The sequence below is a fragment of the Dromiciops gliroides genome, chromosome 2, assembly GCF_019393635.1.
Source record: "Dromiciops gliroides isolate mDroGli1 chromosome 2, mDroGli1.pri, whole genome shotgun sequence".
NCBI classification, from domain to species: domain Eukaryota; kingdom Metazoa; phylum Chordata; class Mammalia; order Microbiotheria; family Microbiotheriidae; genus Dromiciops; species Dromiciops gliroides.
The window spans coordinates 309,813,939-309,830,953 of NC_057862.1; the positions used below are offsets into that span (position 1 = coordinate 309,813,939).

General features: G+C 40.2%; 1 protein-coding gene across 10 annotated transcripts in view; it reads left to right on the forward strand.

Annotated features, from left to right (window-relative positions):
• The window catches only part of LOC122740813 (protocadherin alpha-C2-like), a 275,331-nt gene that overhangs the window by 152,754 nt on the left and 105,562 nt on the right, over positions 1–17,015 (forward strand). The window contains exon 1 of one of the 10 annotated variants that reach the window (XM_043983550.1): positions 5,958–8,798. The exons of the other annotated variants lie outside the window; for them this stretch is intronic. Coding sequence (XP_043839485.1) covers positions 6,339–8,798 — 2,460 coding nt within the window. The 5' untranslated portion in view covers positions 5,958–6,338. Of the gene's footprint in view, positions 1–5,957; positions 8,799–17,015 lie in introns of those variants that run through there. 10 annotated transcript variants of the gene reach the window in all.

Here is a 17,015-nt window from a genome sequence, read left to right on the forward strand (position 1 = left end):
ATTTTTGGTGGAATTGTGAACTGATCCATATTTTGGAGAGTGATCTGGAATTATGCCCAAAGAGTTATTTAACTGTGTATACCCTTTGACTCAGAAATACCACTACTAGGTGGTGGTCTATTTCCAAAGATGGTTAGGGAAAAAGGAAAAGAACCTATATGTTATAAAATGTTTATAGCAGCTCTTTTTGTGGTAGCAAAGAACTGGAAATTGCAGGAATACCCATTAATTGGGGAATGGCTGAATGAGGTTTGATGAATAAGTGATGGAATACTACTGTGATATAAAAATGATGAGTTCAGTGATCTTGGATGGAAAGATTTGCACAAAAGAATGAGGAGCAAAATGAGCAGAAGCAAGAGAACATTGTACACAGTAACAGCAATATTGTTTTAAAAATGACTGAGTAAATAAGTTATTTTGACTATTATAAATACCCAAATTAACTATAAAGGATATATGAAGAAAGCTGCTATCTGCATCAAGAGAGAGAAGTGATAAATAGAAATATGTATAGAATAATTTTACATATATACATACATATATATATGTATATGTATCTATCTATCTACACTTATTTGTGTCTAGTGGTAGCCATGAGGGAGTGTGGAGGGAAGAAAAAAAAGGGGATGGGGAAGAAATTTACTTGACAACTTTATTATATACTTAATAGGAATAGCAAGTTGTACATAATAGATTTGCAGTTTCATGTGTAGTCATCTTTTTTATTATATTATGTCATGGAAATGTTTGTTTTATTCCATAAACTCTTTAAAATAGTTATTCTTTTAAAAAGAGAATGTGGCATTAACAAGAAAGATTGTTCACTACAATCAATAGGAATTAGTGCCTTGCTAGTTACTGGGCATGTAAATAAGATTAAGCCTGCACTTTGGGAAGCTGCATTAATATATTTTTAGACTACAGATAAATTGAGATAGTAATTTACTAAATATAAGTCTAGTGACCTGTGAGTTACTTTGGTCTCCTAAAGTGAATGCCATACTCTCAGGGAGCTGCTTACATAAAAGGAGAATTTCTGGTTGATTTCACAATTACCTGTGTCCAATTTAGCCTTCAAATAATCAGCTCATAGATCATGCCATAGGAGAAAGATTCATTTGAATTGTATGCTTGAGGTCAGATTTGGTCAGAGAACTATTTGCTAATAACCTCTGGGCTATTGAAAGCTCCAGTCCTTGAAGTAAATAAACAGGAGGGAATTTAGGGATCTCTTCTTTTACTGAGTCTCCTTAAGTCTGTACTTTGAATTGAGATACTTGCATTGGAAGAACTTGTAAAAAATGCCATAAACAAAGGAATCAATTGGTAGCATTAGAAATGACAGTGTCCATTAGGGAAGGGTTTTTGAAATGTTGGATTTTGGTTTTCAGCTGATATATTTTCAGTGGATATGTAGTTATACTGATGTCTCTAGTTGTTTTAAATCTTTGGGAGTACCCTTCTTTTATACATTCCTGTTTTTCACATACCACAGAAGGGTATGGATAAGAACACACAATACAAGACAGGGACATCCTTAAGAGAATGTGGGCTTGGGCATATCATTTTGTGTATGTGTGCGTATTTGTGTATTTTTGTATATTTATGTGAATATGTACATGTTGTCCCCTTCAATACATTTAGGCAATATTAAACTGGAGATAGGGGAAGTTAGCTGGTGCAATGTATGTAGTTCTGGGCCTGGAGTCCAGAAGAGTTCAAATTCAGCCTCAGATACTTCCTAGCTGTGTGACCCTGGGCCAGTCATGCCACCCTGTTTGCCTCAGTTTCCTCATCTGTAAGATGAGCTGGAGAAGGAAATAGAAAACCATTCCAGTATCTTTGCCAAGAAAACCTCAAAGAGGGTCACAAAGAATTGGATGTGACTGAAACAACAGAACAACAAAAAACTAGAGATGTTGGTGTGGGTCAGGGAAAACTGAAATTTCATAGAACAAAAGAGGGAGGAGGGATTTGTTTCTGGGACTTTACCTATAGATTGTTTCTATGCAAGTTACTTTTAATATCTCCTTTTCCGCTGCTGGTTGTACCCTGTTCTGTTTCCCTCTCCATCGATACAACCACCTGGTCCCACTAAATATCCTTGTTCCATCTGGCCCTTTCTTAGGACTTACTACAAATATACAAATTTACTGTACAAATTGGACATACTACACATATGTGATAGAGACATCTTGGCAGAGAGATTTCCTTGCAGCATACTCAGGATTGTTATGTTGTTTATTTTTATTGAGTCAGGCACATTCTCCCAGGTTAATTACTTCTGTATTCAGAAAGAGAAACCTTTCTCTCTAATACAGTCAGCATGATCAGCAGTGAAAGCTAATTTAGGAAATGCATTTACTGTTCTCCAAAAGCTCTGCAGAGCATTTTAAAAAGTCATTAGAAGTGGTGAAGGTGCCCCTATTTCTTAGACACACTTCACATGGCTGCCAAAACAATCATTTTAATACATAGGCAAAAGGATCATTGGTATGGAATTTAAAAAGAACTTGGAGATCATCTGGTCCAACCCCCTTATTTTACAGATGAAGAAACTGAGATTCAGAGAGGTTAAGTGATTTGACCATGGTTACACAGATAATTGGGACTGGAGCCATTTTAAAAATAATGTTCTCATGACACCCAGTCCACCTTTTTTCTCCCCTTTATACCACACTTTCATGCTGCCCTTCTGTTTTGCCATTTTGTTTGCCTCCCCATTTTATGGAAGACAAAATGCAAACTCCCCAACTTGACATTAAGGCCCTTCACAGTCTGGCTTCAACTTACCTTTCCAGTCATATTTTATACTCTTCCCTTTTATACATGCTATATTCCCATCAAACTAAACTACTAGCCCCCTTTCTCATCCTAGCTTCTGATGCTTGCATAAAAGGACTATGGTTCAGGGACTATCATTGGCTTCAGAGCCGAAATTCCAAGGAATCAATTCTGGAGGAAGGGTGAACTCTTGAGGAGTATCTTGTACCTCTCACAAGAGTCAGGCCAGCTGCTTTTTAAAGACCGTGAGAGGCATGGCTGACCCATAGTCATCCAATTATCTGAAACTCTTTGTGTTCCATCAGTTATTTTATTACCAACACCTTCTAATGCTATCAGGTTGGTCAGGAAACTCTGTTATTCAGTTGTTTCACTAACTCTTTTATGTTGTTGTCTGGTCAATGAAAACTTCCCAATTTGGCCATGGACTTCCTTGATCTAGAAATATCCTTTTTCCACATCTCTGACTTGAAATTTTTCTCTTTCTTCAAGGTAAGGTCAAGTTCTGGTGCTATCTCCATGACACTCCCCTCCCCACTTCTGTCTTCTCCAGGAGGAAGTCTTTCTTCTCTGTTTCTTCTCAAATTTCTTCTAGCATTCTGTCTGGATCTCTTCTTTGCCTATAAAATATTCAGCCTTACAAAATATTCATTGGTAAATATGTTATATTACATATATTTTATTATCTATTCCTCAAGGGGAGAAACTATTTAAAAATAATTGCAACCTGGGACAGCTAGGTGGTGCAGTGGATAGAGCGCTGGCCCTGGAGTCAGGAGTACCTGAGTTCAAATCCAGCCTCAGACACTTAACACTTAATAGCTGTGTGACTCTGGGCAAGTCACTTAACCCCAATTGCCTCACTAAAAAAAAAATAAATAAAAATATTTGCATCCCTGTCATTTACCATAATGTCTTGCACATAGTAGGAATGTTTGTTGAAGACCACCCACCTCCCCATTCTAGACTTAGCCTGAATGAGACTGCAGTGGACTAAAAGAATACATTCTTTATTATGCTTAGGTCTTCAAGTATCTTCCTACTTCCCTAATTCTCAAGGATAAACTTGGGAAAGGGGCACTTTTTAGCTGAACTGACTTCAGGCTACTTTAGCCTAGCTTTAGGAAGTAGGGTACTAGGTTTAGCCTCAGCTGCAGTTTCTGCTAGTGCTTCAGTGGGAAAATTTAATCCTAAGAAAGAATGTGTACTGAGGACCTAGACCATGAGCCACTGTCACACTTGAATGTCCCAGAACTTAAGAAATTTTCATTTTTAAGAAGGGTGTCATATCATTTTGAATTCTTGGGGCCAGTGAACCTTTACATAAGGTAGGGGAAGAGAAGGTGGAGCTTCTCTGGTGCTTTGTCTGTTTCTCAGTGAAGACTCTTTTTGGCAGACACTTTGGGGTGCCTAGTGTCTGGATTTTGAGGTGAAAGTCAGAGGTTATTTTTTAATTTGGCAGTTTTCTTATGGAATAGATCAGTTTCCAGCCTCTCACAGACTTTCTGATTTTCTTTACTAGAGAGCCAAGAGTAAAGATTAGCAACAATAATAGGGGCAGTTAGGTCGTGCAGTGAATAAAGCACTGGACCTGGATTCAGGGGGACCTGAATTCAAATCCGGCCTCAGACACTTGACACTTACTAGCTGTGTGACCCTGGGCAAGTTACTTAAACCCCAATTGCCTCACCAAATTAAAAAAAAAACCCACCCACAACCCAATAATAATAACTAGCATTTGTATAGAGCTTTAAGATTTGCAAAGTGCTATAAAATATTTCATTTGATACTCACAAAACCCTGGAAGGTAGGTGCTATTATTATTCTCATTTTACAGATAAGGAAACTGAGATAGTAAGAGATTAAGTGATTTGCCTAGGATCACATAGCTATTGTGTCTGAAGCCAGACTTGAACTAGGGTCTTCCTGGCTCCAGGTCCAGTGCTCTGTCCACTGTGCCATCTACCACCTAAATTAGGGAAAACTGGGAATTTCAAAGGCTTTTGGTTCATTTCTTCTTCCTGAGTTTACAGTATCCTATCCAAGGTAGTTTTGGAGTGGTCATTCCTGACTTCTTTTTTGTGTGTATGAGGCAATTGGGGTTAAGTGACTTGCCCAGGGTCACACAGCTAGTAAGTGTCAAGTGTCTGAGGCCGGATTTGAACTCAGGTCCTCCTGACTCCAGGGCCGGTGCTCTATCCACTGCACCACCTAGCTGCCCCCATTTCTGACTTCTTAAGCCATTCATTCCACCTACCCTTTCTCCACAGAATCTGCTGTTGAATTCCAGTTCCCTTGTTCTGATATCCCTTAAAAGCTCATTTCCCATCTGAAAAGTGCTTAAAAATTTCCACGGAAATCACCCCCCCCCCATGACCTTAATTAAGAAGAGGCTGATATTTAGAAGACAATGGAACTTCATGTGTAACATTTGAATCGGTCACCTTCCCAGTAGGTCTTGGATAAGACCTATCTTTGAAAGAGACCCGTGTTTGAAAGAGAGCTATGGGCGGAGATTCTTTCTGGTGCCTTTTGTTTGTTTGTTGTTGTTGGTATATCACAGGAAACCCGCACTCCTAGTAAAGAAAATAAACATTCTCAGGACCCAATGTCCCTGGTTGGGAGCATATTCCATCCACTTCCTTGAATTTCATGTCCAACTTCTGGGAAATTCTGAGCAGAATTTTAAAATTTAGGGTTCCAGGCTCCTAAAAGTAAGGAAGGAGGATGTAATCCCCATGTTAGGAGTCTTTCCACATTCAGCTGCTTTGTTTCTAATGGATGCTAAAGGAGTCCAGTGTTTCCCAAACACTAACCAAGATCCTCTCCTCCGCCACCCCTCCCCCACCCCCCAGCCCTAGGAAAATAGAGACAAAACAAAGACTTGTTCTGGCTACTTGTAATGATGACTCCCATATATTTGGGCTTAAGCACTCTTCTCACAACCACAGTGTGAGGTAAGTAGGCAGGTATTGCTCTCCCCATTTCACTGACAGGGAAGCTGAGACTCAGTGACGTAAAGTCCCTGTGGTTTCATAGGTAGTAAGTGTCAGAGCCAGAATCAGAATTCACTGTCTTTTGACTGCAAATCATTAGACAAAGCTTCTGCGAGAAAGAAGTAGACAGCAGGCAGTCTGTGGCTGTCCGCTCGCCAGGACGGGCGTAGGACACAACGCCGGCTTCGCAGGTGTCCCAGAGACGTGTTCCTTTCTTAGGACGATTTTCTTGAGTGTGGTAAACCCGAATCGTCCCCTAAGGCTCTAGCCGGCCTTTTTACCGCTATCTGTGCGTCTGCCCCTGAGATCCCTAGGCGGCGCTGCTTCTCTCCTGCCTTGCCCGGCTCTCCTTTCCCAGACGGCAGATGAGCCACATTTAGGGCTTGCTCTGAGCCGGCTAGCCCAGAGTAGATTCCATTCCGGAGAAGGAAGACGAACACCAGCCCATTTGCTCCATTTTCAGCGGCGGTAGTGTCGGCTGGGGCTGTTTCTCCAGTGCCGGGTGAGCTCAACTGGAGCCCCGGAGAATGGTCCCGGGTCGCTGCGCTCTAAGGAATGAGCCAGAGAGGCAGGATGCTGGGCTGGGTGGCGGTTCTCTGCCTGTGGGCCAGCTCCTGCAGCGGAGGACATCTGGAGTACTCCGTGTTCGAGGAGACGGAGCGCGGCACCGCTGTGGCGAACGTCGTCGCCGACTTAGGGCTGCCAGTGGGAACGCTTATTTTCCGGAAATTTCGTCTCCTTTCCAGCAACGGCGGCGAGCCCTACTTCGGGGTGGAGCCGGGCAGCGGCAGCCTGTTTGTCCGGGAGCCGGCGGACCGCGAGCGGCTCTGCGGGGCCAAGGCTACTTGCATTCTCAACTATGAGCTAGTGTTCAAAGACCCACTGGAGCTTCACAGGATGAGCGTCCGCATCCTGGACCTCAATGACAACACCCCTCGCTTTCCCGAAGGCGAGGTGCGGCTTCACCTCGCAGAGTTTCTATCGCCGGGAGCCCGCTTCACACTTCCTAACGCCCAGGACGCAGACGAAGGAACCAACGGGCTACTGAGCTACTCGCTGAGCCCCAGCGAGCACTTCCGCTTGGAGTTAGGGAGCCGGACTGATGGCAGCGAGTATCCGGAGTTAGTGCTGGATAAATCGCTGGATCGTGAGCAGCACGCCACCCACAGGCTGGTGTTGACCGCTCGGGACGGGGGTCGACCGGGTCGTTCCGGGTCCGTCCTGGTCACAGTCACCGTTGTGGACACCAACGACAACGCACCCGAGTTTCAGCGCTCAGTGTACCGTGCCAGTGTTCCAGAGACAGCGCCCAACGGGACTGTGCTGATTCGAGTGCAAGCCTCGGACCCTGATGAGGGTCCCAACGGGGAGGTCCGGTACACCTTCAGCAACAGCACTCCAGCAGAGCTGCGGCACCAGTTTCGAGTGCATTCCCACAGCGGGGAGGTGACTGTGGTGGCGCCGCTTGCGCCCTCAGACACGGTACTGGAGATATTCATCGAGGCGAGAGACGAGGGAGCGTTTAGTTTAGCCAGCACAGCAAAGCTGCTAGTGGAAGTGACCGACGTGAATGACCACGCCCCAGAAGTGAGCATCACATCACTCTCCAGTCCCGTGTCCGAGGACGCGCCTCCGGGCACTGTGATCGCGCTACTGAGTGTCCGAGACGAAGATCGGGGTCCCAATGCGAGGGTGACCTGCAGCATCCAAAGCAGCGGCCCCTTCCAGCTACGCCCTTCCTTCGACAGCTACTACAGCCTGTTAACCGATGGGCCTCTAGACCGGGAACACACAAGCGAATACCAGGTCACTATCCTCGCTTCCGACGGCGGCTCTCCACCGCTAAGCACGCGCAGGACTGTGACCGTGCTGGTGGAGGATGTGAATGACCACGCGCCGACCTTTCCTTTGCCCCAGCAGGAGTTCTTTGTGGCGGAAAACAATGGCGCTGGGGCCTCGTTGGGCCGCGTGTTTGCCCAGGACCCGGACCAGAGCCAGAATGGCCTCGTGACCTACCTGCTGCGGGATCTTCACTCAGACAGACCGCCGGCCTCCAGCCTAGTAGACGTGGAGTCGACAAGTGGAGCCATCACTGCCAAAACTTCCTTTGACTTCGAGCAGCTCAAGGAGTTTCACTTCGTGGTGGAAGCCCTCGACGGTGGCATCCCTGCCAGGAGCGCAGAGGTGACAGTCAGCGTGTTCATCATGGACAGGAATGATAATCCCCCCGCCATCCTGTATCCTGTAGTCAGAAACGGCTCAGTCCCAGTAGAAATTGTGCCTCGTCAGGCCAAAACGGGGCACTTGGTCACCAAGGTAGTAGCGGAGGATGCGGATACTGGGCCAAACGCTTGGCTTTCCTACCATATCTTGCAGGCTTCAGACCTGAGCCTTTTTGCTGTCTCTCCTAACACAGGAGAGCTCCGAACCCTGCGCCTCATTCTGCCAGGAGATGCAGTAAAGCAGAAGGTGGTGATCCTGGTTCAGGACCACGGGGATCCTCCCCTTTCCTCCACCGTCACTTTGGGTGTGCTGTTGGTAGACTCTCCACCACAGGTCATTCCTGACTTTCGGGACGGGTGGGAAACACGCGGACAGCTTTCGGCCCCTAATTTGTATTTAGTTATAGCCCTTGCGTGCATTTCCTTTCTGTTTCTAGCGTGTTTAGTCTTCTTTATTTGCATCAAGTTCAACCAGGACCGAGCTCGAGGCTCTCGTACCTGTTGCCCTGCGCACTGTTGTTCCTCAGAGTCGTACCAGTGTCGAAAGAAGATGCCTCAGAACCCTGGCCTGACGTCTGCCACCATCGACGTCACTGCAGTGGGGAGGCTTTCTCAAACCTACCTCTACCAGGCCTCTCTGGGGTTTGGTTCCAGCAATAATAATTTACTGCTGCGTGGAGAATACAGCACAGCAGATCTGAGGAATCTTGTCAATGGGGTTGGATTGAATTTGCCAATATCCTGCATTCAGATTCGAAACAGAAAGGGGGATCGTGCAAATGACAATGCTATGGTAAGCCAGCGCTATAAAGAAATGATTGCCATTTTCTTGGGTTCTCTTGTCTGTGACACATTGAGAAAAAAGTTGTATTAGATACCTACAATCCAGATTTAAGATTTTGTGAGTCTAAGAAACTAGTTATGGACAAATATGAAGGCAGAGAGTATTCCGCATTTGATTTTTTTCTTTTAATTAAATATTTGGTTTTTTCCAGTGAAAGTCTTCTCTGTCCACCCCCTTCCCTCTCCCCAACTGAGAAAGAAAAAAAAAATCAAAACCCCTGTTACAAAGTCAAGCAAAACAAATCCCTCTATTGTCCATATCCACCAAAAACCCCCCCCAAAAAATCTGGATTTGCAGTCCGAGATCATCACCTGTCAGGTTCCCCATCTTCTAAAATTCAACCTCGGGGTGCTGTCCAATAGCTAAGTTCTGAAATGTCCCTAACAGAGCTGAGTGGTCAGTAACACTTAATTTAGTAGGGTTCACTTCAACAGACATGTACTGCAAAATTAGTATTGTTCTAGAAACTGGAGGAATGGAAAGGAAGTAGAAAGCATAGTCTCTGACCTCAAGAAATTTATAATCTTGTTGGGGAAATAAGTTTAGTATCTGTAAATAATTTCTTTCTGGTTTGGATCCATTATTTATTCATCTAGAGAATTCCTAGTATGGAAATTCCCTTCACTGATGCTTAAAAGCGATTCGTCAGCAAGTAATAGTTTTGCTTTTTAAGTAAGTTTCCTGAAGCAGTAGCTTACCCACTATCATATAGCTAGTATGATGCAGATAGTGTGAAGAACCCAATTCTTCCTAACTTTAAGACAAATCACCAGCTATGCTACCTCTCATTCAAGAACTATATAGAAGATGAAATAGATGTGAAGTGGAATTTAATAAGGTACTATAATGTATGATGAAGACAAATATATGCTCCAGCAGAATTTAGATAAACATTATCTGGAATTATCAAAGATGTCTGCAAGGAGGAGGTAATAGTTCGAGGTGAATCTTAACAAATTGTTAGGTCCATTTCTCCAGAAGTTTTTCACTTAAGCACTTAGAAAAAGGAATGAGGGTGCAATCTGATATGCATTTTGATAGTTTATGGAGGGAATTCTTTATCCAACCATGGGCTTAAATGAAATTTAAAGAGAATTTTTAAAGATCGCATGGTATTACAGGAAGAATTGGAAAAGTAAATTTTGAGTGAAACATCTCTTAGTAGTTTTGAATCTTTTCAATAATTAGTAAAAAAAAAATAGCATTTCCTGCAAAATGCTGAAAGATGATCAAATGTTTTATCTTATGATTTTCATGAATTCTGACTTGGTAAAGCAGACGTTCTTGAATTGTGTATTAATGTATATAGGATCATCTAGTTTTACAGATGTGAAAACTGAGGCACAGAGAGAATATGATTTGCTCAAGATCACTTCAGTATTAAGAGACAGGTGTGGGATTTGAACCCAGGACCTTTGATCCAAATCCATTGTATTTTGCTACCTTCTACATTATATTTAGTAGTTTTAAAGTATTTTGTATTCATTCATAGAAGCTATTAATTAGAGTCAGTAAACCCTTGTATTTTTAGAAAGATTCTAACAATAAGGAGCTGGTCATTTTAAAAATTGATATTCTTTATGAGAGAGAAAAGGTGAGAGACTGATTCAACTGATTGTTGAATAGTGCCTTGCCATTCAAAGCCTATTAAAATAGAATTGTCACTTGGAATGAGTTTTTAGTTATATCATAGATGAAATATTTAATAGCAAAAATTTGAAATAGCTTATTGTGAACTCAGTAAGAATTAAATTAGACAAATACTCCTCAGTGCCTGGGTCACCCCTTGATATTTAGCTAGATATGTAGAGAGGAATCACTGAAGACATTACCTTAGCAATTCTGATGTTCCACTCCCTGGCTTTTGTTTTTGTTTTTTTGCAATGACAGCATGGTATAAATCCAAATATCAAAGAAAATGAAGTAGGAGATAGAGGAAGATCTTTTCCCTTCTCTGTGGTTTTGGAGGGTGCATTATTTCCCCTTTCAAGTTAAAAATACAATCAAACTGAAAGTGAATCTGTGTGTCAAATGAAACTTGCAAGATGATGTCGAATATTCTAAACTACAAAGAGCATAGTTCACATGACTCATAACTTAGAATATCAGTAATCTTATTTAAATTAAGAAAAATGCTTCCATCTGAGTCTAGCATCTGCACCATATCCAGTTTCTAAAAGTGTTAAAGACATAATAAGGCTAGTGAATTATCATGTAAAATTTGCACAAAATGTCATAGAATATAATTGAAGTCATTTTTAAAGAAGAAAAATTGACCAGTTATAATGGTAAAATGGCAGGTACAAAATCACATAATGTCATTTTCTCTTCTTTTTGCCAAGGAAATTAGTAATATATTTGTTTCATTTAATTAATTTCTGAAGGATTAAGACATAACAAAGGGAGTTGAGGAAAGGAGTAATGGAGATTAACAGAAGGATGATTTCAGAAACATTTTTATTAGACTGGTATGAAATATAAGCTGACAGTGGGTATAGAAGCTGAAGGGAGAAATAAACATTTCATGGAAAAATTTTATGGCTTAGCATTGGAACCATAAGAAATTTTCTTTTATTACTTTGCCAAGAGTTTCATTTGCCTATCCCGGTTTACCCATCTCATTTTAGATATGAGTGTTAAGACAGCTTTCTATCTTTGGGACCCTAGGCAAGTCACTTCTCCCTCCCTCAGTTGACTCTACTGTAAGATGAGGATAGTAATAACACCTACCTCACAGGATTGTGAAGATCAAATGAGATAATATTTGTAAAGGGAGTATCTAGCACATAGTAAGTACTTAATAAGTGTGTATTCATCTTCCCTTCACCTAAGACAAGTTATATATTATGGTATTCATATATATTAATCAGTACTCTCATAAGAGCTTACTGAGAAATCTGTTTCACCATTCAGGAGAGGAAATATTGCGGAGTGGAAAGAGTGCTGGACCCAGAATCAAGAGAGATCTGGGTTTGAATGTTAGCTTCAACACTTATTAGTTTTGTTATCTTGGGCAGCTTAAACATTTTCTCTGAACCTCAGTTTATCTTCTACAAAACGAAAAGGACATTTCTACTACCTATCTCTTGAGTGTTGTGAGGAAAATTCTTTGTAAAATGTAAAACACTATTTCTTTTTTTTTCTTCTTTTTTGCAGGGCAATGTGACTTGCCCAGGGTCACACAGCTAGTAAGTGTCAAGTGTCTGAGGTCAGATTTGAACTCAGGTCCTCCTGAATCCAGGGCTGACACTTTATCCACTGCACCACCTAGCTGCCCCCTAAAACACTATTTCAATGAGGTTTTTTTTGGTTTTTGGTTTTTGGTTCTGATGTATAGCTTGTGTCTGCTACTAGTCTACATAGCCTGGATATTTCTATAAGTGGCTTAGGGAAAATTGGAGGAATCACTAAAATAAGCTCTCTATAGCCTGCACATTGGTGAAACTTGCATGGTCATTGTGTACTTCCTTCAGTAGTTATGTGCAGATCTCATTTTTCTTCTCTGGTTCATTCAAAGGTGATATGTGTCACAACTGATGTGTAAAATCTAGTATGTCATTGAGTTTTTGGAAAAGATAATTTGACTTTAAGAGGTGGCATGGCATTGTGGATAGAGAGATGGCCTCATTCTAGAAGGATTAGGTTCTAGTCCCAGTTTTTGACATACACTCTATGACTCTGTATAAGTTATTTGATATTTGGCTACTCCAGTTAACTAAGATGATGGTTTCTAGAACAGTTCCATATCTGTATTGGTAGGGGAAGTTTCCTTGTCTGGAATTGTATACATCAACGAAATCATAGGTATGGCTAAAAAATTATTACTTTAGTGCCTGTCTCTACATGAGATGACAGTCACCCATTTAAAAATGGAAGAATCCAGTCAGTATTGGATGCTTAGCTTTATGTTGAGAAAATTTCAGATAATTGACTGTATTTTAATATTTTATTTAAATTAACTATAAATTTTAGTGGCATGGGCTGCCATGTTTGAATAATTTATTGCCTAGTAGTCTAATTACTAGTTATGAGCCTCTATGTATTTACATAGAGTGATCCTTGCAGAGAAGACTCTTGTAGTATCATGTAAGCTTTTCTGGCTTGGTAGAGCCCAACAGAGTTTTGTAAATTTTGAGGGTGTATGGCTATTTTCATGCCACAATAAAGCATCAGTTTAGGACCTTATGAATTCCCTTGGGGGATATATGGAAGAATATGGACAAGAATCACATGGGATAAGAAGGTATGGGATGCTTCTAATATGTTGTACCCACACTGATGACATCACAGAAGCAGTGGAGTATTGATGTGTTGGAGTTTTGGTGTCATGTGGGCATAGATAGACTAGTATGTTATTTTCCTAAATCTTAAGGTTGGGGCAGCTAGATGGCACAGTAGATAAAGCATCAGCCCTGGATTCAGGAGTACCTGAGTTCAAATCCAGCCTCAGACACTTGAACACTTACTAGCTGTGTGACCTTGGGCAAGTCACTTAACCCCCATTGCCCCACAAAATTAAAAAAAAAATTGAAACTAAATCTTAAGGTTTGAAAATCAGATAATTCCAGAAATAAAGGCAGATTCTCATTGTTTTGTATAGCAAGCAGTCAGGTGGTGCAGTTGATAGAGTGCTAGACTTGGAGTTAGGAAGTTCTTCATGAGTTCATATTTAGCCTCAGACACTTACTAGCTGTGTGACCCTGGGTAAGTCACTTAAACCTGTTTCCTCCATTTTCTCACCTGTAAAATGAGCTGGAAAAGGAAATGGCAAACCAACATTCAGTATCTTTGGCAAGAAAACCCCAACTGGGATCACAAAGAGTTGGTCATGACTGAACAGCAGCAACAATGAATCATTGTTTGAATGTAATACAACCAAAGTTTTGTGTGAAACTGAAAATATCACAGTGATTAGCTTCCTTCTGAGTTTGTGTTTCAAAGTCTTGGTGCATTTGTATCAAGTGCTCAGATTCCCATCTTGTCTGTACATAATCACAAGATCATTTCATTTTGGATTACAGAATGTATGTGTTGTCATTGTTTGTACTTCATTCTTGAAGAGGACCAAGAACATTACACACACACACACACACACACACACACACACACACACACACACACATACACACACACTTGGGCTAAATTTACACATTACTAAATCTCACCAATTTATAACAACACATTTAATAGAATTATTTACATTTAGTGAATGAATCAACCAGTTGGTTGTGTGTGATATTGACTTCCTATGTCTTTTCTCATATACTTTTCCTCTCAAGTTTAGCTTCTTGCTGGACCCATTTACTGTTTTTTCCAATTATGGTATCTTTGTAATGGTAAGTTTCTAGCATATAATTGAATATTGATTATTTTCAGCCATATTTTAGGCATTAGGTAGGATCATAGAAATCAGAGCAAGATGAAGTCATCTATTTTAACCTTCATTGTTTAAGATGAGGAAATTGAGGCTAAGAGAAATTAAATCATTTGCCAGCAATTACAAATATACTAATCATAGAGCTGGGAACCAAAGCTAGCATTATATTTAACAGTCTTTATCCTTTTGTTTTTTGTTTGTTTGTTTGTTTTTGCGGGGCATTGGGGGTTAAATGACTTGCCACAGGGTCACACAGCTAGTAAGTGTCAAATGTCTGAGGCTGGATTCGAACTCAGCTACTCTTGAATCCAGGGCCAGTGCTTTATCCACTGCACCACCTAGTTGCCCCAACAGTCTTTATTCTAAACTAAGTGCCCTACTTACTATACCATAATTGCATCAAAATTGCATAGAATTGCCTATAAATATCTTCATAAAAATGTTACAAATCAAAGTTAAAAATTAAACACACTAAAATAACGGGGCTACCTAAGTGATGTAATGAATAAAATGCTGGACCTGGGGTTAGAAATTCCTAAATTCAAATCTAGCCTTATATATTTGCTATATGAGTTCTGTGATTCTAGGCAAGTCCCTTAACCTCTTTCTGTCATGGGAATAATAATAATACCTAATTCCAAAGATAATTGTGAAAAGCAAATGAGATAATATATTTGTAAAGTACCTTGTAAACCCTAAGGTGCTATATAAAAGTTATTAGTGTATATTCTAGAATTCAAACTCTGTCAGGTTCCCTGCCTCCCCCCCCCACGGCCTCCAAATATGCTCAAAGTTTTGGGTGTTTTATCTTCAACAAAATTTAATTTCTTCAAATAAATTCTGGAAGCACACTTTTCACCAGTTTTTGTAAGTACTTGTCTCAAGCCATTTAAACTCTGAAGCCATAGGTACAATATATAAAACTTTGATACTTTAGCCCTGAGCATTCACTACCATCCAAGTGTTGAAAGTTGATTTAAAGAAACATCATATGTATAAAATCCAGAAAAAGATCAACAACAATAAAGAACATAATACTAGTTATATAACAATCAGCCAAGAAAAGGGGAAAAACCCACATTAGACATATGCCTGGAGTGCATTCGGAAGCAAAGAGCAATGCCAGAGAAAGATGTGAGTGGAAAGTTATCGACAAAATGCTTGAGAATGTTAAGAACACATTGATTTTTTGGCTTCAGCATTTTGAGCCAAGGAAAACAATACAATTCCAGAGACTAAATACACTTAGCTTATGTGGAATGAGGATGGAGGAAACTACTAAAAGGTTTTCATGTACCATAAATGCAGATAGTCAAAAAGTTAAAAGTATGAATGGTTGGCAGAACACCAAATAAATATGGGTTACACAAATCAATCAACAAGCATTTATTAAGGGCTTACTAAGTGCCATTTTCTAAGCTAAATGCTGATGATACAAAGAAAAAGCAAAAACAATCCCTGCCCACAAGAAGCTTACATTCTAATGAGGGAACCTACATATTCTTAAATAAGTATGTACAAATTACCCACAGAATAAGTATATTTCACAATTCAGATGGAAATATTATGAGAAAAGGAAAACTTATTAATCACGGTTACTCACCAAAGTAAGGGATACTCGATGAAATTAGGTACTACTTTTAGTTCCTATTCTTTGTGTGAACACAGCAACAATAACTTGAGAAGGTACATATAGAAATGGTAATTATAGTTTCCATTGCTCTCAAGAGAAACACAGAGTAAGAGATTTGGGGTCCAAAGACCCAGTGAGTCAAAACTCTTCTACTTATTAGCTCTTTGACTTTGGATAAGTCACTTTACCTCTGAACCTCAGCCTTTTCATTTATATAGTAGTATATTATGCTACATTTCTCAGAATTGTGATGAGGAAAACACATTTGAGCTGTTATGTGATATATAAATGCAGGGCATTATTACTTTAATTTTCTTTTCTAAAAATAGGTTTTTAATTAATAGCTTATGCTTTCGCATTGCCCATATTTAATCTTGATCCATCTCTTCCCTTTCTCCCTTCTCTCCTTCCCACTCCCAGGAAGTCATCCCTTATAACAAAGTATTTTTTTTTTTAATTAGGAAGGAAAAAAATCAGTGACACCAACCCATTAAAAAATCTCTCATATGCAATGTTACACACCCATGTACTCCTACTACTTCATCAAATGAGTAGAGGGAGGTGTCTTCTTTTTTTCTCTTTTTTAGGGTCAAGCTTGGTCTTCATAAAATTGCAATATATATAGTTTCAGGTTTTTGTGGTTGTCATTCTTTTCACTTATATTATTGTTACCATTGCATATGTTGATTTTTGACTCTACTTACTGCATTTTGTATCAGTTTGTATGGCTTTCTATGTTCTTTGCATTCAACATGTTTAATTTTTTTATATAGCGCAATAATGTTGTACTTTATTCATGTACCACAGTTTCTCTAATCCAATCTATAGGCATGTACTTTACTTCCAGGTTTCATTCTCTTCCTTCCTTCCTTCCTCATAGTGGAATCTCTGGATCAAAGAATGTATACATTTTATTATACCTTAGTATATTTTCTTTTCATGATTACAGGTTGCTTTCCAGAATACTTATAGCAATTTATAGTTTCACCAACAATGAATTAGTGTGCTTTCCTTTTTATAGACCAACCTACAATTTATTCCCATCTTTGCCAATTTACTGGAGAGGAAGTGAAATATCAGGATTGTTTTTATTTGGATTTATCTTATTGTTGATGACTTGGGGCATTCTTTCATGACTGTTAATACTTTGCACTTC